This window comes from Cyprinodon tularosa, unplaced genomic scaffold (genome assembly GCF_016077235.1).
Source record: "Cyprinodon tularosa strain WSP-4 unplaced genomic scaffold, ASM1607723v1 ctg114, whole genome shotgun sequence".
Taxonomy (NCBI): Eukaryota; Metazoa; Chordata; class Actinopteri; order Cyprinodontiformes; family Cyprinodontidae; genus Cyprinodon; species Cyprinodon tularosa.
Genome location: NW_024037937.1, coordinates 348,916 through 376,072, shown reverse-complemented (window position 1 = coordinate 376,072; position 27,157 = coordinate 348,916). Strand labels below are relative to the sequence as shown.

At 42.5% G+C, this 27,157-nt stretch overlaps 1 protein-coding gene across 1 annotated transcript; it reads right to left on the bottom strand.

Moving 5' to 3' along the window:
• Positions 1 to 135: 135 nt before the first annotated feature.
• zbtb11 (zinc finger and BTB domain containing 11) lies at positions 136 to 23,257 on the bottom strand. Its single transcript, XM_038303960.1, has 10 exons — positions 22,717 to 23,257; positions 14,311 to 14,549; positions 13,983 to 14,214; positions 12,775 to 13,763; positions 10,657 to 10,959; positions 10,099 to 10,522; positions 9,880 to 9,997; positions 6,992 to 7,150; positions 963 to 1,138; positions 136 to 876 (listed from the first exon to the last, which is right to left on the bottom strand). Exons 1-10 carry the CDS (start codon positions 23,024 to 23,026, stop codon positions 335 to 337), a joined length of 3,492 nt encoding a protein of 1,163 aa, XP_038159888.1. The 5' UTR covers positions 23,027 to 23,257; the 3' UTR covers positions 136 to 334.
• Positions 23,258 to 27,157: the final 3,900 nt, after the last annotated feature.

Sequence of the window (27,157 nt, the reverse complement as noted above, 5' to 3'; positions counted from 1 at the left end):
ATAAACAAGAAATATGAATTTATAATTCAGGAAGGACTCAGACTTTTAATTTCCATAAAAACTGCAGATTTTGCCTTTACTATGCAGCTATGGTTTATGTTTGTAGCACAAAGAAAGTCAGACATCTTTTCTTACTTTTATTTTTCCTGACTGTCAGATTTTATACATGCTGACTCATCAGGTCTCCTTGCTTCATTTCAAGTATTTACAGAAAACACAGAGCCAGTATTTTACAGTAATGTACAATAACAGAAAAATAGGAATATTTTACACTCTTATGGGTTTATACATTACATACAGGCTGTAAAAAAAAAAGATCAGTTTGGAGTCTAGATTACTCCACCTCGGCCACATGAGCCACCTCCACCTCCATGGTGTGGATCTCCTCAGGCACCTCCTCCGACTTGACCCCAGACATGGCCTGCTGGGCCAGGACGTAGTTCACCACCTGCATGATGCCCTGGTCGGAAAGCGTCGCCACCGAGGCTTCGCTCCCAGCCTGAGCGGCCTGGACAGCCTCCACGGCCTCCACCGTCTCCTCGGTGATCAGCACCGTCTCCAGCTCCTCCGTGGGCGCCTGGTGGGCGGGCCGGAGCTCTGGGGGCAGGTCGGAGGCCAGGATGCTGACGGCGTGCTCCACCTGGGTGCCCTGATTGTGGAACTGGAGCGTGTCCTTCTCCAACATGATCTTCCCAGGCAGGTTGTCCACGTGGTACTTGGCCATGTGCTTGCGGAGAGTGCGTGCGTCGATGTGGGCCTCCTGGCACATGGGGCACACATACGGCCGCTCGCCTGTGTGAGTCCGGACGTGACGTTTGAGGGAGCGGGCGTCGGCCCAGGCCACCCCGCAGGTCAGACATTCAAAGGGCTTCACTCCTAAAGAAAATCCCCAATTATAAAAATGAGAAAAATCGATACGTTTCTAGATTTAAGTACTCCAGGGAGCCACAGCGAGCGCTCACCTTGATGGTTGTTGATGTGGCGCCTGTACTCTCGGAGCTGAGTGAACTTCCTGCCGCACTGCTGACACTCCCTCTCCAGGTTCTGCTTCACTCTGCCCTTCTTGCCATGCGTGGCTTTCTTCACGTGCCTCCTGAACAGAGCCTTCTCAAAGAACTCCTTCCCGCACACGTTACACCTGAGGACACAGGGATAGAGCTGTGAATATCCGATCGGTTCTCCTCTAGTCTTAACCCTTTTAATTGGGGTTTTTAAAAGGCCATCAGGCTAACAGAGAGCGTTACAAAATGATGAATTAGATCTGGACTTTGACTTGGCCAATTCTAACACGGCAACATTTTAATTCCTGCTTTAAGGGCAGATTATACTTCTGCAACAGCACACATGAAATGTGCGAACCACAAAAAGCGATCCAGTTTTGCTGGTATCCTTCTGCACCGTCGGTCTGGAATTTCTAGGGACGCACAGCAGTTTCCCGCCAAAGCACAAGGGGGAGCCTATTCGAGAACTTACAATAGGAGTGTTTACCTTCCAAAACAACAATGGCACTTCTGCAAGATATCACGTTCACGGAGATGGATCTAGAGTTGCTAGACATCGAAGAGGAACAGGTTCTGTTAATGGAGTTGGCAAAAAGACCGATTAACCTTTTGTAGTAGTTGTCCATTGTAATTGTTCCTCGGTTTTTAAAAATGGCGCCCCAGCACCGAATCATGAAGGACGACCACACAGACAGCTGGAAAGATATACCAACGACAAATCACAGCTGTTCTTTATCTGCGCATTTCTGCTTGAGGTCTGCGTGGGTTTGCGAGCGTCCGACGCGTAGTCAGGATTTTTTTGAGGTACGTGACGACGGATGCAGAACCTCTGCGTGGGGGGCGTGGTCGTGCACTGAGATTTGATGATTGCAGAGGCTATGCATCAGAAGCGTCTGCACTATGTTATTCCAGGGGGAACTTTTTACGTCACAAATTAGCAGGGATTAGCATGATGGATATGCATTATCAGTTTTTTTTGTTTGTTTTTTTTTACAGCATTTAAGGAATCAAAAGAGGGAGGAGTTTCCCAATACAACCTTTTCATTTCTGATAAAGATATTGCAGGAGACTAATTAGGTTTTCTTAAATAAATAAGGGAACATGAGCAGGTTGTTGAAGAGAAGCGAATAAAAAAATCTGCCTGGAGAACAAACGGGAGCGAGAGAGATAGAGGTCAGTGATCAAGGATAACTGAAAATAAAAAACCTGACTAAGATAAGTTTGTAAATATTCTGGTGGATCAGTCCCCAAAACAAAAAGATGGAAAACAACCGAAATGAATCGAAATGCGGCTTTTCAGTGTTCCATTTTTGTTTAGATCGCTTGCTTGCAGACAGAATGGCTCCCTCTAGTGAGTCTGGGAGGTATTGAACTGCTTGTGGCGTACAGTGCAGTAAGGATTCACGCCCCATGCATTTTGTGCTTCATCTTGGAAATTCTGCACTCTGACGTCAGACGCACAGCAATAGCATTTTTGACACCCTGTCAGGGCTGCTCTTTTATGGCAAAAAATAAAATTAAAATTATATTGACTTAAATTAAGATCTTAATTACCGTATTTTCACTACTATAAGGCGCACTTAAACGTCTTTTTTTCCCCTCAAAATGTGCGGTGCGCCCTATGGTGCGGTGCGCCCTATGGTGCGGTGCGCCTTATGTGTGTTGTAACTGCGACTTTTGAGACCACCTCATTGAGGAGATGATGAAAGAGTGGCTGAATGTAAGGAGACCAGCTGTTTTTTTTCCACCCCTCTTTCCACCCCTCCATGCGTGCCCATCTCACAGCTGATGTGAAAAACATGGGGAAACAAATTAACGCTGTGCTCGCTGTTCAACCGCTCGACATCGGTGTGAACCGGACCCAGTAGGTGCAGCAGAAGCAGCGAGTTTACATGCAAAGTCAATGGTTGACGCGCATATAGGTGCAGCAAAAGGTCCTGCAGCGCGTTTTGGTGCAGCACGTCGGGAGCGTTTAAGCATCTGACGCACCGCCAACGCGCTGCTGCTGCTCAGATGGAAAAATTGAAGTTTTGCTGCTGGACGCGCCGCATCAACCAATCAGAGAAGCTGATCTGGGAGCTGACAGCGAGACAGACAGCGCTCTGATGACATATGATATTAACGCAAATGAAAAAGGCTGGATGAATGAGGAGATGATGAAAGGCAGGTGTATGTGAGGAGACCAGGTGCTTTTTTCCACGCATCACCATCGCTGCGTGCCCATCTCACAGCCGATGTGAAAAAAAGATGAATCAAATGAACGCTGTGCTCGCCGTTATACCGGGGGGTCTGACAAAGGAACTTCAACCGCTCGACATCGGTGTGAAGCGGCCGTTCACAGTAAGGCTGCGAGCGGTGTGGGAGCGATGGATGACAGACTGAGACCACAGTTTCAGGATAAGTGGAAGGCAGCGCCGTGCAAGTTACGCCACCGTTTGCGGATGGATTGTAGATGGACTGTGTCTGCTGGCTCTGTTGTTCAAGCTTTTGCAAAAGCCGGCATTATTTCTGAGGAGCTGCGCTACACGGAAAGTGACTGACAACGAAGAAGGGGAAACTGGCATGTCTGATTTAGCGCAGCTGTTTTATTCAGAGGAATGCTGAGGATAACAGAGGATGATGACTTTGATGGGTTTGATTAATACTTTGTAATAAATACATGAATAAAGCACAATCATACTCAGTTTTGCTCCCGCTCTATTTTTCTACCTGAAAACTTAATTCAACAGCAGCCTCTGGACGCGTCTCCTCCTCTTCAGCGCGGTGGCTGGCAGGTGTTTTTTCATCTAAATAATCTAAATCTTGCAGCTATATTTGCTGTGATCAGTGGGAATAAAGTAGTTTTAATATGTTTTTAAGTGAGAAAGTCCACCTGAAAACTTAATAATTGCAGTCAGTTCATCCAGATTATCTATTTCTGTCGGAGGCGCTCAGACCCCCACATACCAGCGGTGCACCGACAGGAGAAATCCTTTCGTTCACCGCGGCTGCTGGCAGGTGTTTTTCATCTAAATAATTTTAGCTGCAGGCACCAGGATACCGGTAATAAAAGCGAACATATTCCGTCGGCAGGTTTCAGGATTTTAAGTTAATTTAGGAGTGATCACAGCGCTGTGTCATCTGCGATGTGTCTGTCTCACGGCCAGCTGCCAGGTTTGATTAATACTTTGTAATAAATACATGAATAAAGCACAGTCATACTCAGTTTTGCCCCCGCTGTATTTTTAAATACGCAGTAGAGGTATTTAAAGGTAGTAGAGGACATGTACCTGTATATAAAAAACGCGCCCTATAGTCCGGTGCGCCTTATGTGTGTGTTAAATACAGAAATGGGACACATAACTGAGAGTGCGCCTTTTAGTCCGGTGCGCCTTATGGTCGTGAAAATACGGTATTCATAAACTTTAACCTAAAATGATTGAACAATAACAGCAGCTTTAAAACAATGTTATCTTTTCCAATTTTAGAAAACAGACTAACTTCTCAAGTGGGATAGAAATAAATGTAACTTTGAGTTGACAGCTTTTTTTTTGTGGGGGGGGTGGGAGAGGGTTATATTTGATTAAAAATACTTGGAGAAATAATTTGCCTAAAGGCTGCAGTGGCTGTGATGCCCTGATGGGTTCTTCCTCTGCTCCATTTAACCTTCGGTTTTATGACAGACAGAAAGTAGCAGCAGCCTGTGGAGCCAGAAGTTCACTTCTCTGAAGGAGGCTGTGATGCTGAACTGAATGTAGATAAAAAAGGAATTATATTTGTAATAAATTCTAATCATGTCACCCAAAAAAATTAAAGGAACACTTTGTAATCAGAGTATAGCATCAAGTTAATGAAACTTCTGGGATATTGATTTGGTCAGGTAAGTAGCAGAGGGGGTTGTTAATCAGTTTCAGCTGCTTTGGTATTAATCAAATTAACAACAGCTGCACTAGAGGGGCAACAACGAGACGACCATCAAACCAGGAATGGTTTTACAGGTGGAGGCCGCTGGTATTTGTTCCCCTCCTCATCTTTTCTGACTCTTTTTCACCAGTTTTGCATTTGGCTAGGGTCACTGTCACTACTGTCAGCATGAGGCGCTACCTGGACCCTACAGAGGTTGCACAGGCGGTCCAAATCCTCCAGGATGGTACATCAATACGTGCCATTGCCAGAAGGTTTGCTGTGTCTCCCAGCTCAATCTCAAGAGCATGGAGGAGATTCCAGGAGACGGGCAGTTACTCCAGGAGAGCTGGCCTAAAGGCCAGACGTCCTCTAGTGCAGCAGTCCCCAACCACCAGGCCATTTGGTACCGGGCCGCACAGAAAAAAGTACATATACACACGTGTGTGTGTGTATATATATATATATATATATATATATATATATATATATATATATGAAAACAGGTCACAGATACTGATTTATGCCAAAAATAACAAATAGCCAAAAAATAGCCAAAAAAAGGCCCTGAAAACAGGCTGATGTAAATTACAGTCAATACAGTCTTTTGAACAAAGACAAGCATTTTACCCTACTGCTATAAAATGTAGTACAGTTAACATTAGATGTTAATTAACCAAGATAATAATGAACAATTTTCAATCAATACATCAAAATCAATAGACCGACATCACTAGATGGAGGTAGTCTATACTCTAGAAAGTTACTTTTCAGCCTCTTAACAAAAATGAGAACACACACACAAGCACCCACCCACACACAGACCCACCCACCCACACACACACACACACGATACTGACCTGTGGCGTACACAGACAGCAAGAGTGCCGTAGCAGATTCCATTTCACCTCAGTAATCTGTTTTCTCAGCGTATGTCAGGTTGCTACTAGTTACCAGACACTCAACTTGTTTGTTGGTGGTGGGGCTTGAAGAAAAGCCACTAGCGTCACCCAGTGTATCAGCGTCTTTTTTCCTTGAGGAGCTCCGCTCTAGAAGCCTATGAGAAATGCATAGACTGGGGGAAAATAGCCCCGCCTCCCCGCAGGCTGCAGCGGGATGTACTTGGAAAATTGTACCATAAAACCACATAGCGTTAATCTCACGTTAAAAAAATTATCGCCGTTAAAATGGCCTCGCGTTAACGCGATAATAACACGATAATTTTGACAGCACTAATATGTATATATATATATATATATATATACATACATATATACATAAAATTTATCGACGATCAGAGTCTAAATGATGTTTTATTTTGAAAAATATAAAAAATTGCGGTATTCTCTCCCAATTACATCAGTCGGTGCATCTTTGCCTCTTGACACAGGTTAATTCTGTTCAAGACTCATCCTATCTATAACATCCTATCTTTGTGAAGCGGGATTTTCTGCGGTTACAGCGACCAAAACAAAGCTACGGAGCAGACTGGACATCAGGAGCACACTTCGTCTGTCATTTTCTCCGATTATGCCTAGATGGGACCGGCTTGTTGTTTTATTTTTATGCTGTTTGTATTTGATTTTATGCCAGTCGTATCATTTTACTTGATCGTATGGGTTTAAAAGCAGCATTATTATTTTTGACAGTCCTATCCTTGGGGTAACCTAAAGCCCCCAGTGCTGCAGTCACATCTGAACTCCTCACCACGGGACAACAAAGGTGATTTCTATTCTAAACATTTCTAAATCTGTAACTACTGTAAAAACTGAAATACAGGCAAGTTCATTTTTATTGAAATAAGCTTATTTTCCCTTGATTTGAGAAAATTTACAGATGGAATAAGATCATTTATAGTTTTAATAAGAACAATTTTTTCAAGAACATGTACTCTAATGGTCTTATTTAATGCAAAGTTACTCATCCCATTGGTAGATCACCTTATAGACTCACTGAAACTAAGAGCAAATACACGAATATTTAGACCAGTATGTTAGGCGGGTCCCCAGGTTAACCTTAGGGCCGTCGCCCCACTGGTAGACAAACCTCCTGAATGTTACGGATTTAAAGTATGAAAATGATTAATAAAATGCCTCATCTGAACTTACTTGAAAGGCTCCGCCACGCTGTGGGACTTCACGTGTGAGTACCAGTCCTTCTTCCAGCTGTAGCACTTCCCACACACCTGGCACTGGAAGGGCTTCAGGCCCATGTGCTTGTTCATGTGTTGCTGGAGATCCTTGGCTTCATAAAAGCTCTTCTCACAGCTGCAGGAGGAGAAGAGGCAGGGGGTCATTCAAACGCTTTCCTACTTCTGCATCCAGCAGTGTTGTTTCATCAACGATGACGAAATCATTTCGTTGACGCTCCTTTTTTTCATGATAACGGAAACTGAGTACCGTATTTTCGCGACTATAAGGCGCATATAAACGTCTTTTTTTCTCTCAAAATGTGCGGCGCGCCCTATAGTGCGGTGCGCCCTATGTGTGTTGTTACTGCAGACGTTGTTGAGACCACCATGAGAACGTTAAAGGAGGAAGTGTGGGCGTGGATTGTGTATAAAAGAACAGGTATGTGCTTTATGCAGAACATTGTTGTCATAACAACCCTGAAAATGGCAAGGAGACACGCCTATGAAGCACAGTTTAAACTGAAGGCCATCAGCTACGCAGAGGAACATGGAAATCGAGCAGGGCTGGATGGATGAGGAGATGATGAAAGCGTGGCTGAGGGAGGTGTATGTAAGGAGACCAGGTGGTTTTTTCCATGCATCACCACCGCTGTTAATCTGTGACTCCATGCGTGCCCATCTCACAGCCGATGTGAAAAAGAAGGTGAAACAAATAAACGCTGTGCTCGCTGTTATTCCGGGAGATCTGACAAAGGAACTTCAACCGCTCGACATCGGTGTGAACCGGCTGTTCAAAGTAAGGCTGTGAGCGGCGTGGGTGCGATGGATGACCGACAGAGACCACAGTTTCAGGATAAGTGGAAGGCAGCGCCGGGCAAGTTACGCCACCGTTTGCGGATGGTGTAACTTGCTTTGCTTTAACAAACTTTGATGGGTTTGATTAATACTTTGTAATAAATACATGAATAAAGCACAAACATACTCAGTTTTGCTCCCGCTCTATTTTTAAATACGCAGTAGAGGTATTTAAACGTAGTAGAGGACATGTACTGGTATATAAAACCCGCGCCATATAATCCAGTGCGCCTTATGCGTGTGTTAAATACAGTAATGGCACACATAACTGAGACTGCGCCTTTTAGTACGGTGCGCCTTATGGTCGTGAAAATACGGTAGCTAAACATGGATCTTTGATGACTAAAACATGACTTTGGTTTGAGTTTTCCTCTACAAGACGAGACTCAATAAAAATTAGCGGGTCTTCTTTCAGACGTTTAAACTGCATCATTGTGCTGTAATCAGCAAAGCACTATCAGCCGTGCTGCTGCATCCTGTTTGATCCTGCCTCCCACCTGCCGCAAGGCGTTGCCCATGATGCAGGAGCACAGATGGATCATGGCAACAGCGGCTGGGTCTGAGAAAATAACAGAATGGTCCGGTCCTGCGCACTCAAAGCAGACAAACTCTCTGATCTTTCCTCTGTGCTTGTGCAGAAATGCGTCTTTGCACGCAGAGCTCTTCGCTCTCAGCAGTATGGCTCTTCCATCGCTACTTATGTGGCTGATCATCCTTTGCCAAGCGTACAAAAAATCCCTTTGTCAGACTATCAAGATTTTATTTCTTCCAGCTCACAAGATGTGATGCTAAACATTCTTTAATTTCTACCAAAAGGAATCCCTGAATTATATCCCAAGAAAATATTTAGTTGAAATCTGTTTATTTTTAGATAAAGAGCCCGATGAAAAGGTACATAAATATTTGAATATTTCTCTCATTGTTCTCGTTTCTATTTATATGATATAAATATTTTCATGTATTGTCATTAAAACCTTTACTCTGTTTGCTCTGAATATGTCAATATTTTAGTTAGTATATTAATTTCATTTAGGTCTGGATTCACACTGCAGGCCTTGATGCTCAATTCCGATTATTTTTGTGAAATCAGATTTTTTTTACGTTGCCGTTCATATTTCCAAATATATGCAACTTGTATGTGACCTCCTGTTTGAACTGTATTCATACAACGCAAGTGTCCCGTATGCGCAGTAGAGGATGCAATGGAATTACAAGCAAGTGTGCTCTGTGTTTACTAGGGCTGGGTAAAAAGAAAAATCGATTTAATCGATTTTGGATCGATTCCTTTACATTTGATGTCTAGGAAATTAGATCAATTCATTTTATAGTGACCTGTGTGACGTTCACATTCAAATGAGCAGGAAAGATGCACTCAAGATGACTTCAAGTCAGAAAGCTGCAAATATAGCCAATAGGTTGACTGAAGACATTAACAAATGGGGGCTGACCAGCAAACACCCTGTGGTTGTTACAGACAACGCTGCAAATATGGTTTGTGCATTGAAGTTAATGCAGCTCATGAATGTCTGCTGTGTCCCCGCTGTGTCACCTCTGCTTGCTCAAGTGAGGCTTCACTTTTTCACTTTTCACAAACAAGTTTGCAGTTATAAGGCAGTTTTGTTCACATCTCAGTTTTAAACTGTCCGATTTACAAGTTTGTGTTTAATATGACAGGAAAAAAATAAAATACATGAGTATTTTGAAACACAGTTGAACCACTTTCATTATTGTAAAAACAGATCGAATCGAAATTAATCGATTTAGAACTGTGTGAATCCAAATCGAATCGATTCAGGACTTCAGGCCAAAATACCCAGCCCTAGTGTTTACAGAAGTAAACATGGATGGTAGTGCCAGAGCACATCTAGCGATCTTTTCCCAACCATACTCAATCTAACTCAGCCGTTTGATTCAGGTGTGTTGGACCAAGGAAAAATCTAAAAGTTGCAGGATACCGACCCCCAGGAACTAGAATTGCCCCCCCCCCCCCGAGCTAACAGATGTACTCACTGAGAACAGGAGTATGGGCGGACTTCGGGTTTGGGTTGGTGCTTCTTCAGGTGTTTGCTCAGAGCAGAGGCTCGGTGGAAGGTGGCTCCACATGTGTTGCAGAGGTACTTTGACTCGCCTGTGACCATGTTTTAGAAGAAAAGGTTTAAGATAATAAAGCTGTGAGTGAGGAAGATGATCGGATTTTCCAGATTTTGTTTTTTTAGAAAGAACCCTGACCTGTGTGCAGGCTGGTGTGCTCCTCCATGCTCCTCTTGCTCACAAACGTCTTCTTGCAGTACTGGCACTGGAACTGCTTGGTGACGTCGTGCAGCACGCGGTGCATCTTCAGGCTGTGTTTATGGGCGAACGTCTTGCCGCACACCTTGCAGGTGTGGGGCCGCACCCCGGTGTGGGTGAGCATGTGGATCCTAAGAGAGTACAGCTTTGGTAACGTCTTGCCGCAGATGTCGCACACGAACTCTCTCTTGGTGTGCAACAACGTCGCCGGGTGAGATTTGTCGCTCGGGTCGATTTCTGCTCGGTCGGCGGCGCCGTACTCTGCAGAGGTTTTGGAGACGGATGCTCGCTGGCTCCTCTGCTGCTTGTGTCGAGCCAGGTGGGCTTGGAGGGAGGCGGCGTACTGGAACTCCTTACTGCAGAGCTGGTGAAAAAAACAAAACTAATTTTACATTTAAAAATAAAAACAAACAAACAATTTGGAAGAAAAATCATCTAAAGGAAGTCAGTGTATGTGTAATGAATCCTCCTCATAGGTCATTTCTATGTGACACTCACGCTACACTTGTATCCTCGAGCTTTCTCATGCTTCAGGGTGTGCATGATAAGAGAGTAGCGCCTCTGGAAGGACATGCCGCACTCGGAGCAGGTGTATTCTCCGTCCATGGCGCTCTGTGACGGAGTTTCCGGCTGCTTGGCTTCGGTCTCCGGCTCCACCACCTTTGATGCCGCTTCCTCCGCCTCCAGATCTCCTGCCGTCACGCTCTCCACGGTGCTGACCTCCACAATGGCCTCAGAATCGCCCTCAAACTTGGCCTCCATCGGCCTCTTTGGCGGTCTTCCTCTCTTCCTTGGACCGACCTGGAACATTCATGTTTGTTTTTGGGAGAATTTTATTATTTCCTTTTTAATCCAATTCTTTAATGTATAACAGGATAAAACTGACTGCTGCCTTTGTTCTACACAGCACAGCATTAGAGTTAAATGATTAAATGATAAATGATACTGCCACCTGTGGCCAAAGCGCAGAACTGCAGCACTTTCCTTTATGTCCTAGTAGCTGGTGCCATTTTTTATTTTGTTTACTAAGTTTAGCTGGATACCTGTCAAATAAAATCCTTCTTGAATAGAACGCTTTGATTGTTTGCTAGGTCAGACCCATTTCAATAGAATATTTATATATTCTGATTTAACCAAAGGATATCAGAGTGACCTACAGTGGGTGAGGTGACAGGATGTGCGTGATTCAGTGGGAAAATCAAAGCGTTACAGCGTCTGAGAAAAAAATATGTTGAGCTTAAAAAAATAGGATATGAATATCCTATTTTTTTTAAGCTTTGCTCATGCAGTGTCATTTATTTTAGGAAAACCGATGAGTAGCTGTCTTCCCTCCTAGCAGTGAGGTTGACTGAATTACCATCAGGGCTAAGAGCAGCCATCGATGGCTGCAGACAGTAAACTCAGCTCCAACTGTGGTTTTCACTTGTCAACAGAAAAACACCCAAAAATAAAAGCTGCTAGAATGATTGCTAGACCCTTTAGAAAAACAAAATGGGTCTGAAAAGTCGCTAAATATAGAGACAAAGTGAATTTACAGAAGTACAGAGAGTAGAGCGTTAGCCCCTTCAATCAGTGCTCCATTTCCTCAGGTGGAGGAGATCAGTATTACTACGTTTTCTGAGGTGAGACCCTGTGAAATACCACCTTAAAGGAGAATGCCGTTTCTTTTCTTTTTTTTTTACATTGGGCCCTTAATTTTATATTATTACATCATGTTCTACTCACCCATATTAGTTTTTCGTCATTTGGAGCCGTTCTGAAGATATTCAGTTTCGTTATATCCACGTAATGTCTTCCTATGGGCAACGAGTTGAAGGCACAAACTAAACTGTTCATAATTTATCATTTACGGTACGCTAGTATTCATAACATGTAGGCGAATCACTGTCCCCCAGACATCCACGGTTATATTTTTTTTATATTTATATCTTTTAAAAACGAAGCGGCGTGTGTATGACGTCATCCGCGCGCGCCGGCTACCGTTCATTCATCCTGTCCGCTGAACTGCTGCTAGTTTTCCTCACATGCCTGGAAGATGTCTAGTGCTGCTACCACAGATGATCTCAATCTCCAAATGGAATTGAACGATTCAGATTAGCTAGCCGAATATATAAGAGGTAGAGCGTAGCCGCCTGTGGCCCGGGCTGCCTGTCACAACTCCAGTCCGGCGCGCGGATGATGTCATACACACTCCGCTTTGTTTTAAAAAAGTATAAATATAATAAATATAACCGCGGATGTCTGGGGGACAGTGCTTCGCCTACATGTTATGAATGCTGGCGTACCATAAAGAATACATTATGAACAGTTTAGTTTGTGCCTTCAAGTCGTTGCCGAAAGGAAGACGTTACTTGGATATAACCTAATGGAATATCTTCAGAACGGCTCCAAATGACACAAAACTCATACGGCTGACTAGAACATGATGTAATAACGTAAAATCAAGGGACCAATGTAAAAAAAACCGGCCATCCCCTTTAATGATACTGATAAGCAGCTGAAGCTTGTCGCTCCATTAAGATGCTCCGACGTGGCCTGGGGCCACATAAATACCGGGTTTCGGTCACCATTTCTACTGACCACAGAGTAAAGAATCATCCAGAGGTTAGCTTGTACCTTAGGGGGAGTAGCAGGTGGAGGAGTTGTGCTCTTCCCCTCCTCCTCTTCTTCCAGGCCCATATGGAGGCGGGCGTAGCCGCCCTCAGCCATAGAGCGCTGCCTCAGCTGTCTTTTGCTTCGATCACCAGGTGTCTCCTCCAGCTTGTCAGCCTGCTCTTCGTCAGCAGCGGGGCTGTCTATCGGTGGAATCATCGGCTCCTCCTCCCGCTTCACCTTGGGTGGACGGCCCCGCTTGCGTTTTTGAGGAACGGAAAGAGTTTCTTCTTCCCGGGCATCTGCTGTTTCCTCCTGGGGAGCGGCCGTCTCAGATTCCAGCACCACCACCTCTGAGGGTCCGTCTTTGTCTGCGCTCACATCCACAACAAAAGCTCCGTCCTCAACAGCCTGAGGCTGCTCCATGGCCAGACAGGCTGACACCACAGCGAGGGACTCGCTGGCCCCAGCCTGCCCGCTGTGGGTGACAACGGTCATGGTGTCGCCCTCCAACCCCTCAGCACACCCTGAAATGAGCGTGAGGGTCTCGCCAGGCTCCACCTCCCCACCATGAGCGATCAGGGCCACGGTTTCAGTCTGTCCGTGCACTGCGTCTCCCTCCACTGCGTGAGTCAGAACCGCAAGCGGCTGCTGGATGCAGCCATCACTGGGCTGCTCCACAAAAGCCAGAGTTTCCCCTGAAACGGCCACGGCGCTGTGCGTCACCATGCTGCTGCCGTCGCCCTGTATGGTCACCATGTAGGCCTCGGGCTCCTCCTTGTCACCCTGAGTGGCCGCTGGTCCCGCCACCACGGTGTGCACGTCTCCTTTCTGGTACACTGTCAGCTTCTTCTCCTCCACCTGCTTGTGCACCGACTCACAGATCTGCAGGACCTCGGTCATCAGCAGGTGTCGGGCCAGGTTGGCGATGTCGGCCATCACGCAGAAGTTAAAAGTCAGCACAGAGGTGTAGGCGAAGTCCAACAGCGGGAGGAAGCTGGCTTTGGAAAAACCTGGAGAGATCAGAAGAACCAATGCCAACAATCAACTAATTGGATTCAAACATTTCATACGAAAAACAAATCTTGGAGGGGAAGGATGTGAGGAAGGAAGAGAAGTAAAACGAAATTCAATCTAGGAAATGTTTATTTTACTAATTCAAGCTTGAATAAACTAAAACCCTAATCCATATTTTCCAGGTTTGCGTGGGAAAGGGGAAGCGAGCAGCTTACCGGACAGGTCCACCACTGCTTCGTGGGTTGTAACGGCCCCTTTCTCAAAGAAGAGCTCGTTGAAGTATTCGCTGCAGGCGGCCAGGACGGCTTTGTGAGCGCGGTGCTCCTCCCCTTCGATAAGCAGCGTGATGTCACAGAACTGGTTGCTGAGACGCTGCTGGTTGAGCTTATCCAGCATCGTCTGGCTGTGTTTGGGCAGGAACTGATTCACCTCTCCTTTGCTGTTCACCTAAAACGATTTGCAAAGCAAACAGCTGAAACTACTGAGATTATAAACACTTCTTCCTCTGCCTTTTACTCTTTGCCATAATAGGAAGCCACTTACAAACACCACCTCATGCTTAGCCATCCCCTTGGCCGGCCGGGGCTTCTGGGGGGACAGGTCCATTGTAAACAAACTGTCCTCTCCATCTTCCTCCTCTTCATCGTCCTCTTCCTCCATCAGCCCGGCCTTTCGCCTCCCTGGCCGCGAGCACGGCCGAGGTCCGGAGCCATCGTCAACGGTGCGTTTGCTCTGACACTGGGGGCACTCTCTGATGAGGTCTTTGACGTTCTTCAGGATACCTGCAGGTAAAAGAGAAGGAAGGAGGCACCATCAACACCCCAGTCCTGTTTTCGAAAAAAACTGCAGTTTTGTCCTGCTGCTAAAACTCATTTCATATTTCTGCGCCAATATTTTAGGAGAAAATTGGAGGTAAAATAATTTAAACTTGACAAATAATATCATTAGTCAAACATTTGTGACACAAAGTCAAAGTCGGGCCTCGATAAGAGGACAGTTGCAACTTCAAGCTAAAGAACAGACAAATTTAGTCAGTTTAATGCATTTATTTTTTTTATAAAATTGAAGGCACATCAGCTGAGAGGAGTGGGTGCAAAAATAAAATAACTCAGAGCTCATCTTCTATAGGCAGCACCAGGCTGCCTGAGAGGTATGCCTGAGTCATGGACATGTGTGGTAGAGATGATGTTTGGGTTTAAATCAATCAATCTACATTTTTTGATTAAATGATTCACCTAAACCAAAAATACTTCATATAAATTAATATTTCCATAACAAATGTTTAGGATAAAGCAAACTGTGCATTTTATATTAATTATAAATGGCAAAAATATGAATATACACTGTACGTACATAGACATGTAATGATTTATATGTATAAGCAAAAATATTCAGAATCTCAAAAGGAAAGTATTATTAGTTAAGTTATTTAAGTTTTGTGTTTATTACTGCTATAAAATCAGGGCATTTATTCAGCGAAAGGTGTGTTTTAGAGTAGAATCGTAGAAATCAGATCAATGGGGGGTTTTCAGTGACGTCACTGGCCAGCTCCCGGTCCGCCATCTTGAGTGGCATATTATCGTATATTAAATATATCATGTCGCGAATAGATAAGTACGCCAGCACGCTAGAGCCACCAGATCATGGAACATATCTGAGGAAATGTTCCGTGATCGACCATATGGACCCCTATGCCCTCCACGGTGCCTTGTTTAGCACTAATCCAGATGATTGGCCAAATGTAGAGCACGGTAACATAGTTCATTACCCGGTGTTCAGTGAAAACCCCAGCAGAGCCGAGCGCGATTTGTGGCACTGGCAGGTCGCTCTGGAACTTCCGGTGGCAGGTCGGACTGCCACGGCGTATTACTGGCAGCTGCCAGTAGTTGTGGCAGCTGCCACTAGGCTGCCACAACTACTGGCAGCTGCCACAACTACGGAGACTGGCTGCCAGACCGGTTTAAACCGTTTCGGGGGCTGCCGGCGCCGTTTTTCGGCAAAAAACTTAGTTAACGTGACTCTATAGGTGGATTTTTTTTTTTTTAATTACCATCTTATTGTTTAATAAAATGTGTCAAGCCTTTCATAAAGTCCTAGAGGTAATTCGTCTGAAAATAAGTGGAAATTGACAGCTGTCACATCAGGGTGACAGTCTTCACTGACACCTGCCAGTAGTTGTGGCAGCTGCCACAACTACGGAGACTGGCTTCCAGCTGCCACAACTACGGAGACTGGCTTCCAGCTGCCACAACTACGGAGACTGGCTTCCAGCTGCCACAACTACGGAGACTGGCTTCCAGCTGCCACAACTACGGAGACTGGCTTCCAGACCGGTTTAAACCGTTTCGGGGGCAGCCGGCGCTGTTTTTCAGCAAAAAACTTAGTTAACGTGACTCTATAGGTGGATTTTTTTTTTTTTATTACGATCTTATTGTTTAATAAAATGTTTCAAGCCTTTCATAAAGTCATATTTATTTAATGGAACGACGTAATTCGTCTGAAAATAAGTGGAAATTGACAGCTGTCACATCAGGGTGACAGTCTTCACTGACACCTGCCAGTAGTTGTGGCAGCTGCCACAACTACAGAGACTGGCTTCCAGACCGGTTTAAACCGTTTTGGGGGCTGCCAGTGCCGGTTTTCGGCAAAAAAGCTTAGTTAGCGTGACTCAAGGTGGATTTTTGTTTTGAAATTATGATGTTATTGTTTAATAAACTGTGTCAAGCCTTTCATAAAGTCATATTTATTTGATGGAACGACGTAATTCGTCTTAAAATAAGTGGAAATTGACAGCTGCCACGACAGGGAGAAAGTTTGGCTGTCCTGCCAGTTTATGCTGGCAGCCTGGTAGTAGTTGCCAGTCGTTGTATATATATGTATAATATATATATGTATATATTGTATATATGAGAGAGAGAGAGAGAGAGAGAGAGAGAGAGAGAGAGAGAGAGAGAGAGAGAGATTTTGAGTGCTTTATGAACGTAACAACAAGGTTATATGGCCTGCATGCTTGACTCGAGACAGCCTCCAAACTGGCCCGGTCGGGAGGGTGGAGAAATCGGCTGCGGCTTCCTCTAGTCTTGTGACGCATGCCTGCAAATCTTCATCATCCACCAAAGTTCGTACTGTAACATTACCATGGCTGTTCGTCTCGTCATCTACTCTTGATTCTGTTTAATGTTCGGGCCTAAATATGAAAAACTGCTTTTTTGACAATTATGCTGCCACACGTTCTCATTAATTTCTTGGTTAGTTAGCAGGTGCTCTCTCAGGTAAATATCTAGATCCAGTAGGTTACATTATTGCTTTTGCGCCATCTACTGTCTGAACTCGGGAGTGGGTATTAGTTTACTTTAACCGCTTCGGGAAGAAAACTTATTAATACTCTTTACAATAAAAACAAAATTAACAAATGTGAAGGACACAAGACATGTATTTATATTAGGGCTGTAAAAAGATAATTTTTTAATTGCAATAAATCACATAATGTTGATAGTTAATTGCAAGATTAATCACAAATTAATTATGTATTTTATAATTTCATATCTGAACGTGTAATAGCCTGTTAGGGCATTTTCAAAGGCAATTTGGGAATAAATGACACTAATAAAATACATGCTTGTACAAACAATATTTTAATTTTGTTATTTTTCAAGCACTTTCAGAATTGGAATGAAGACATCCTAGTGCCAAATGTTAAACTCTGGGCTATTGCTAAATGACTAATAATGACGCCCTGCTGTTTACACAATGTGTAAATAAATTTGTAAAGAAATACCTGTTTTCATGCCGATATATTTTTTGCCTCTTAAACAAAGATAGACATGGTATTACGCATATACATGATTAAAAATTGTACATTTCAATAAAGTCATATGTTTTGTTAATTTTTTCGATCTCTCATCTAATTCTGAGCTTTCAAACCAACAACAATAACTTCTTTGAATGTTTTTGCTTGCTGTTTATATCCATTTTCATATAGTTTTAACCCAGGAAAAAAGTTTTAAATTTCTAGTTTATTGCGGAGTGGGAGAGGGGGGGATTGGTCTGACCTAAGAAGGCCGCTCTGTCGGCACGCCTCTCACCTGAGGACGGGGCGTCTACGTATACGTGTCTGTGGTATCAACAGTAAATGGTTGCCAGATATGCGGTAACTCTGACCCTATTTTAAAGTTTCATCAAAATACACTAAGCATAGAAATTGGTTTGTTATCCTTGAAAACCCAAGGCAGTTAAGTGGTTTTAACAGCCAGACCATATATTTACAGGTTTTAGTAGCCAAGAACAACTACAAACAACTTAGTCAGTAATAGTTAACTCAGTCCAACAATTTATTTTATTCAGAAAAAGGAATTTATCCATTTATTTTACTCAATATTGATCGAGTAAGATATTATTGCTCATCTTAAAATATTAGCAATACATTAAAACTTATAAATGTTGTTTTTCTTTTACTGCTACTACTGGCAGGTGTCAGTGAAGACTCACCCTGATGTGACAGTTGTCAATTTCCACTTATTTTCAGACGAATTACCTCTAAGACTTTATGAAAGCCTTGACACATTTTATTAAACAATAAGATCGTAATTAAAAAAAAAAAATCCACCTATAGAGTCACGTTAACTAAGTTTTTTGCTAAAAAACGGCGCCGGCTGCCCCCAAAACGGTTTAAACCGGTCTGGAAGCCAGTCTCCGTAGTTGTGGCAGCTGCCACAACTACTGGCAGGTGTCAGTGAAGACTGTCACCCTGATGTGACAGCTGTCAATTCCCACTTATTTTCAGACGAATTACCTCTAGGACTTTATGAAAGGCTTGACACATTTTATTAAACAATAAGATCGTAATAAAAAAAAAAAAATCCACCTATAGAGTCACGTTAACTAAGTTTTTTGCCGAAAAACGGCGCCGGCAGCCCCCGAAACGGTTTAAACCGGTCTGGCAGCCAGTCTCCGTAGTTGTGGCAGCTGCCAGTAGTTGTGGCAGCCTAGTGGCAGCTGCCACAACTACTGGCAGCTGCCAGTAATACGCCGTGGCAGTCCGACCTGCCACCGGAAGTTCAAGAGCGACCTGCCAGTGCCACAAATCGCGCTTGCTGTCTCTCGAAAACCCTCTGCACACTCTGGAGGAAATGAGAGCGTACAAGGGTCTAGAGGCTCACAACCAGTTCACATCTGGTTGGGTACGAGATGTCGAAGTGATGTACATGAAGGAAATCGCCATCATACGTGGACGGGTGAGTTTTAATAAGATGGTAAAAATGTAAACAATCCGACGCAGGGCTCGCTATGCTAGGTGGCTATCGGCCGGCGGTGCGCGAACAGTTCCAAAGCTACAAGTCCTTGGAGTCTCATGTGCAGTTTACGAATGGATGGGTTCAGGAGCTGCAGCTCATAAAGCCAGCAAACAGTGCTAACCGTTAGTGCTAACAACCACTCAGGCATGTAATGTACTTTTAACTAGCTGCTATGTGTTTCAAAGGTTTGGTTAGTAACGTTAACTGCCAAACCTCCCTAAACCCTCCGGGTTTCTCACATATTTGGGCCTTTTCCCGCTGGTTGAAATCAAGTTAAGGTGAAATTAATCAAATTAAAACACGGCAGAGAGAGGGAGTCCAGTACGCGGTGGTCATAGGCAGTAGTCTGAGTAGCGGCGGCGGAGACGGTCAACATTGCGGCCACGGAAAGTAATACGTCATGACGCCCAAGCCCTATTATTAATATATTCTTACATGTTTTAAATGCTTGACAGTTAATTACCTGTGACAAAGTGAGCACTGCAGACTCTGGCGTGTTCCAGCTTAACACCGTCCAAATCGGACCTGGATATCCGTGTCAGCCATAGGTGACGGCGTTGTTCAGATAGCTGTTTTGTTTTTTCACATTGATTCACGATTACGGCTGGTATGCGATAGAAAGAGCGTTGATCTCCACCTCCACGGGCCGTGCAACCAACAATTACACACGATTTCACCATTTTTCACTGTCAATACTGCCTAAGGCTGCCACCCAATCGGTCTTTGACAGTGTGCGTCACTTCCGCAAAAGCGCAATGCATTTAGGGTAGTTAGCGCCATTTCTGTGGTGAAGAGACAGCAGCAACTAACAACAGAAAACTAACAGAGAGTAGAGGTGTTCTAGTTGCTTCCGTTGGAAATAATGGGACACTGGTGCTGCGTCAAAGGATGCAACAGTAATTCTAAACAGAAAACAGCAGATGGGGCCTTACGGTTTTTCGTATTCCCCACTTGGAAAAAAAAATACGGACCGCAGACAGAGGACTTAACAAAGAGGCGTCGGGCTGCATGGGTCGCTGCTGTAAGAAGGAAAGACATCACGTTTCATAAAATATCTCCTCATGCTCGTGTTTGCTCTCTGCATTTTCAAAAAGGTAAGTCCTTATAAATATACACTAATACAAAATCAACACGCTGAAATGGTTTGCTTATAAAGTTGCAGGAGTTCATGTAAACCTACTGAAACATGCTGTGGAAGAGAAGCGGAAAGTGATGTTTGTTTTGTTTATTTCTTTTTTAGACCGCTAAAATTTAATAAATAATGCATTCTCTGTATATAATCATTTACACAATCTGCAATACATTTTTTTTTAATGAATAAATATATGTAAATACACTGTACATATAAAAACACTGTACATACCCACTCGTCAGCCAACTCACTGTATTTATTTATCCTGTGCAAACTACGTAAGTATATTATAATCCTTTGTTCGTCTGTAAGCTTTTCAGTTTATTTATTTACCTCTGGCCTTACTAGTCCGATGTACTTGTGCTGTTTCGGTATAGCAAATTTCCCCACTGTGGGACACATAAGGTTATCTTAATTTATTACACATCTAATCTAATGGGCTCTGTTATTTAGGTGCTTTATATAGTGTTTTGAATAGATGTGTAAAACACTCAACCTTTCATCTACTTTGCAGGTCAACCCGCATATGAGATGATGGAGACTGACCCAGACTGGGCTCCATCCCTGCATCTGGGCCACACTGACATCAAACCAACAGACACAGACCGCTCTTTAAGACGTGGTTATCGGGAACAGCTGAAAAAGAATGCCCTGCAAGCAACTGAAACGGGGCTCCATCGGGCTGATGAAATCCTTGAGCAACAGGATGAAGTAACACATGAGGCGACAGAGAACCCTAACCAGCAACAGACTGACACGCAGAAGGCTGCTGAAAACGTTGGCCGGCCAAACACCAAGGATGACACAGAAGGTGGTCGTCAGGAAGGACAGACAGAATGTAACCTGTGTGTGTTCAGGTGTGCAGAGATGAACCATCTTTTGGAAGAAAACAGAGAGCTGCGGCGTGAACTTGATGAGCTGCGGATCTCTGACTGCTTCTTTGGAGACACTAATGAAAAAGTCCAGTACTATACGGGTCTACCAAACTTGGTGACCTTTATGGCTTTGTTTAATTTTATGCTGCCTCTCATGTCTGCTCAAAATAAAATTCTCAGTCCATTTCAAATGCTTCTGTTAACCTTCATGCGTCTGAGATTGGATCTGCCCTCACAACACCTTGCTTATCTCTTCTGTGTTTCACCAAAGACAGTGTACAGAACATTCAATGAAATGGTGTCATTTTTATATGCAAATCTAAAGCGTGCAATTGTGTGGCCAGATAGAGACACCTTGCACAAAATTATGCCTCATCCGTTTGTGGAGGCCTTTGGACATAGAGTCACAGTGATTAGTGACTGTTTTGAAATTTTCACAGAGAAACCAGCTAATAAATGAATGCCAGATCAAGTACTGTTTCAACTTTCTTCTTTTTTTATTCTTCTTTTCACACAAATAGAATTTTGCTTTTTTTAAAGTTACTTTTGAAAAATAACAGCAAAACAAATATAAGTTTCACCATCACTTCAAATATTAACAATGTTTCTGAAGTTGTAAAAATGTGTGTACAATAAAGAGTGGAGTTTGAAATTTGAAACACGCGTTGTTATTATCTTTTCAATCAAGCAGAGAATTTATGAAAATGCAATACAAAATCTCAAATACATAAATAATGCAGAACAGTGCAAAGCTTCAAATGTTTTACTTTGTCTTCCTCCCTCGTATATAGCAGATTGCTCTTTAGATTAAATTAGACGATTTTCATTTTCCCTGGACTTGTTTTCACTGTGGTCTTCCGTAGAGATATGACCTAACAGGTGATATCTGTGAAGAAGACTGCAGATCCCAGTGAAAACAGGCCTGGGTAAAGTGAACAGCAAATACAGTGTGCAACTTATCAATGTGCAAAAATTCGGACAAGTTTTTCCGTTCAGTCTGATGAGCAGCACAAACTACTCTAATAACTGCAGCGATCTGTGCAACTGCCCACAACATCTGCCTTGTCACTGTAATAATAATAATATCGTTCCCTAGCAGCTTTAGAAAGTTTGTCTGGGTAGGGTATCCGTTCAGTTTTCTTGTTCTTTTCCATTTAACTGATAATCCTCGCTGCTGGCTTGCAGCGCTCTCCTCTTGTTTTCTGCTGTTTTGTTTTTCTTCCGCTCACCACAAAAATGGCGCTAGGGGGCGTGTCAGTCACGTGGCTGACAAAAACCGATAATACATCAAACAACCTTAGAATATATTAACATTTTGTTATTTTTGAGTAATTTCAAATGTATTTAGCTAATAGTCTGTGATTCTGTTGATAAAACATGTTCCATGATAAGTTTGGAAAAGTTTTTAATAATAAAATAATACATATTTCCATGCCTTTAACTGTTTTTTTAGTCCCTGTGGTATCACCAATAATAAAAACATCCTAGAGATCATATTGACGGTGGTTGGACGCTAGGTGGCAGCAGAGAGTAGCTCAATGCTGCTACATCTAACTAATGACGCCTGTTTTTTTCCAGCAATGTTTACGAACTAGCCCCGTCACTATAAAGCCAGGCGGCTTCCTTTGGGCTGACCCCGGGGTCTTACCTCTCCACCAGTACTTCTGAGAGATTATCTCCCAGGTGAGCTGCTGGTTGAGGTGATCCTCTCCCTCTGTAATGTGCGCCTGGTTGATAAGTTCCCTCCTCCGGCTGTCCTGCAGCACCACCTCCAGTTCGGTGAAATCATTCTGGCCTTTCTGACGGCGCTGGTAAAACAGAGTCCCATTCCTCACCACGTAACAGGCCGCCGCTTTGCGGATTTTTCTCTTGGTATTACCGGGCGTCCCGGGCGCATATGGTTCCCGTTCATCCGTCAGATAGCGTATGATAGCCAAGTAGCTTTCTTCACACGACATGGCTCAGCACACCCGGCTGGTTCCTGCTGAAATGCGGTCTTATCTTGAATTAGAGAGGCCTTCCCGGTCCTCAGGAGAGAAGCGCGATTTTTTTTTCAGACACCTAGATTATAGTTGTTGTGAAACAAACACGCCCAAACAACATTTTAATTTGTTTGCTAAGGTGGAACTGCAGTTCGTAACGGTCAGGGTAGCCTTGCCCGAACAGACAAAATGGCTGCTGCACAGCCGGATTTTGCGTAGACGAAAGCGGAAGTGAGCGTTGAGCGTTTTATACCACTAGATGGCGCCACGTCTCCTTGCAAACATTTGACATACAAAGACAGTTGAGAAGTTTTATACCTAACAGGAACAAGCACAACGTCCATATTCCTAAATAAAGACAAACTATAGTTTCATAAAGCCTTTGCTAATAAATAGATGCATATATTTAAACATATGTCCAGATAAAAGGTATAGCGGATAAAATTCTTTCAGGTTTGAGTTCTGGAGCGAACATCTTTTCCAACGTCATGACTTACCTACTTTTATCAATATCATTCTACATTAAATTGATATTTATAAGTACTAATATCTACATAAATTGATAATTTAATAAGTTTTTGTTAAACTAGTTATTTACAGTATCTATGATTTTACTGAAGACTCTTAGATGGCACAGACACATAATTTTCTCTTTACGGCATATAACACAAAATCTAGTTCTGAAAGAGCATGAATTCTGTACTAATCATCTCTAATGTTGGTATATTGATGTGCATAATTGACCGCAGTGTTTTTGTTGTCAAGTAATTGTTAATATATATAGAATTAAAATGTTTTGAATATTCTAATTGAGAGAAAAAAAAATTGTAGGGCTGGCCAAAGGGGTGGTCAATGATTGGCTAAGGGTGGCCATGGCCACCCCTGGCCCCCCATCTATCTCTGTCCCTGATTGTAATATCATAATGGCTATTCCAATATTTCAAAGCTAGACTGAGGTAAAAAAAAAAAAAAAGGCAACTTTAGCAAATAACACCACATATTTCAGCTACACTGGTTAAACAGATGTGCTTAACTTGTGCATAAAATGTTCTTATTTCCAAGAAAGGTTCTGGCATAAAGGTACAATCATGGCTGCCATCAACAACTTATTGAAGAATTGATGTTGAAGAAAGTATGATGTCCAGACACCCTGTCTACTTTTATGGGTAGGCTTAAAACTTTTGTTTTTGATAAAGCTTATAGTTAGAGTGGCTCAGGTTATCCTGAGCTCTCTCTGTAGCTATGCTGCTTTAGGCTTAGACTTCTGGAGGACATAGGGACCCATAGGGACATAAGGACCCATCTGCTGAGGCTGACCCCGAGTCATCTGCTGGAGGTTTGTTCCTGTTAAAAGGGAGTTTTTCCTCTCCACTGTCACTACAAGCATGCTTAGTGTGAGGGATTGCATTCAAATCAACGAGTTGATGCAATCAGCTGGTTTTCCTTAGATAGAAAACTTTGAATCAATTTGACTGTATGATCTGGTGAACTGTAAAGTGCCTTTGGATTACATGTGTTGTGAATTGGCACCATAGAAATAAACTGAATGGAATTGATGTTTAATAAAAGATCCAACATATTTCCCTCAAACTAAGGTGGTTCCATTTATTTATAATAAATGCTTTTGATATCAATTTCAGTTTAAAAAAGTCCAACTGAATTTGGTCCTAGGCAGGGACAAAAAGAAACCCAACAAAAACCTAAATTTGAGTCAACATTAGCTGTATTTAGCTTCAGTAATAATTTAAACTTTTCTTGTCTTCCTTTTTTGCAAATAAGAAACATGCAAATAAGAATTATAATATACTTTTTTATTTCTATAGTAGGACAACAGGAAAAAATAAAGTACTAATTTACCAGCATTTTGTTATCTATCTTTGTACATTTGTTTAACAAATAACACATTAAGCTAACATTTCCTGACATACTACAGTTTAAGCTCCTGTTAATTTAACATGTTAGAATGTTCTCATTGGATCCTTCTGCTTTGGTGACATGCATCTCTTCTCCAATATGTGCTAACATCCGTTAACATTGGGAAATATTGCCAATAATCACGATGGCTGCAGCTGGTTAAAGGAAGGCATGATAATGCAGCGCTGGCCTAGTCTGCAGGTACTAACAGATCAGATGAACACACTAAGGTAAAAAAGGGTAGGCTACTGATTTTGGGTGAGATTTACAACATTGTAATGTAAAACAAATGTTTTCTAAAGATGATCTATCAGAACCACTATCGATCCAAAGAATACATTTTTATACAAGACGTAGCATAAATGGATAAGATCTTCCCCTTTTCACCGTTCTGTCTTGCAAAGTTCCCCATTAATAAACTAATGCTTTCCCAAACAGGGTCCCCCCACTTTAACAGGATACAGTGCCTTGAATTATTCATAACTCTTGAACCATTTTATCATATGTTTAAATTACAACCACAAACCTAAGTGTGTTTTGATTATATTTTTGCAGGCTCCTGTGGTTCACATTATTGAACTACTATTCTAGTTAGACATTTACAGACTTAAACTCGGTGTCTTCTTTAAAAATAGCTCAAACTGTCAGATCAGGTGGGCAGCATTGGTAAACATTAATTTTCCAACTCTTAAAACTGATTCTCTTTTGGTTCTGTATTTCACAGGAATCCACCCTCTCACTCAAGTGTTTTCTTCTAGTCATGTATTTACTTTATCCTCCCACCAACTCTGACCAGCGTCCTCATCTCTATTCCCCATCTCACAGCATGATGGTGCCACCAGCCTGTTTATCTTTACGGATGGTGTTTTCTAACAGTATGTGCAATGGTGACTAACATCATTTGGTATCCTGGAGAGAAAAAAAAATAAAATTCTGGTTCAATTTGGCAGTGTCATTTATACTTGTTTAGTCCTTTCTAGCCATGATTGGTTCAAGACAGAGCCTAATGAGGGCCAATGCCTCAATGCTGCTATGGCCCCTGTGCTCAAGGTATAATACCAAATGAAATTTTGATAATGAGATAGGATCTGGAACCGGCAGAGTAACTGATAGCTCCCTTGGACCAATCAAAGTTTATTCTTTATGGTTAATTATGGTTTTAAAATAAAAGTGATGCCTTCAGTCGTACTGAGATAGGATCACTGCTTTCATTATCTAAATGTTATTTTGAACCAAATAAAGAATACAATAATCGCATTTGTTATGGCTGAATTTATTATTTTTATTTAAAATGAGTCAGAAATATGTAATAATTATAAATTTACAATGACTTAATATTCCAAATAACAGCTTTTCTTTTCATTGTGAGGGGTTTTTCTTTTATTTTAGATAAATAAAATTAAGATTTAAAAGCAAAAATACAAGTTTTCATTGGAAATAATAATTTTATTTAAACTAAAATTTCACCTCATTCAGTGCAGAACCACAAGTGGCTCTTTGGTTCTGTGACTCTATTAATACATTTTAAATGATAAACTATCACCCTGATTTTTTTATAAAATGTTTCTCTCAGTTGCTCTCTGTTGCTCTTCCAGACTTACCATTGGCATTTAGGCTGATTCTATGATCACTGTGCTCTTTGCCTGTCTTGTTATCTCAGGACTTGGTAGATTTGCAGCCATGGCATTCTCCGTTTCCAGGAGATGAACTGAACAGTGCTTTTTGATGTTGCTTTATAACTGAACTGGCTGTGTGATGGAACCAGACAGGCCTGGTAGAAACAATGAAAAGGGGTACAGTACAAAGAGAGAGACAGAATCCTGTACATGTCCTAGTGTGTTGAGATTCTGGCTTAAACAACACCACTGTCAACTTCTTGTCAACTGATATTGAGAGGAATGGCTTATTGTTTATGTGTTTTTGAAATAAAACCCATTTCTGCATTCCATCTGAATGTAACCCATAGAAGATTAGGAATTACCTCTGTCCTCACACAGATTATGTTGTTGATGTTACCAATAGGCCTTGATGGAGACACTGCATGAGAGAGCAATGGCTCTGGCGTGTAGAGATTACTCATTTTAGCAACTCGATACAGATTCAGACTTTTACAGAAGTATGCTCAATCTGGATGGAGAAGAAAAAACACAGTTTTTATTGCTGTCGTAATGATGTGCTAAATAGCAAACTGGT

Excerpts from the sequence above, each read along its gene's own strand:
- zbtb11 (XM_038303960.1), bottom strand. The coding sequence starts at position 23,026 with ATGTCGTGTGAAGAAAGCTACTTGGCTATCATACGCTATCTGACGGAT. Across the intron at positions 10,523-10,656 it reads CTCGAGGATACAAGTGTAGC|CTCTGCAGTAAGGAGTTCCA; the intron begins GTGAGTGTCACA and ends TTTTTTCACCAG. Across the intron at positions 9,998-10,098 it reads GCACACCAGCCTGCACACAG|GCGAGTCAAAGTACCTCTGC; the intron begins GTCAGGGTTCTT and ends ACATGGTCACAG.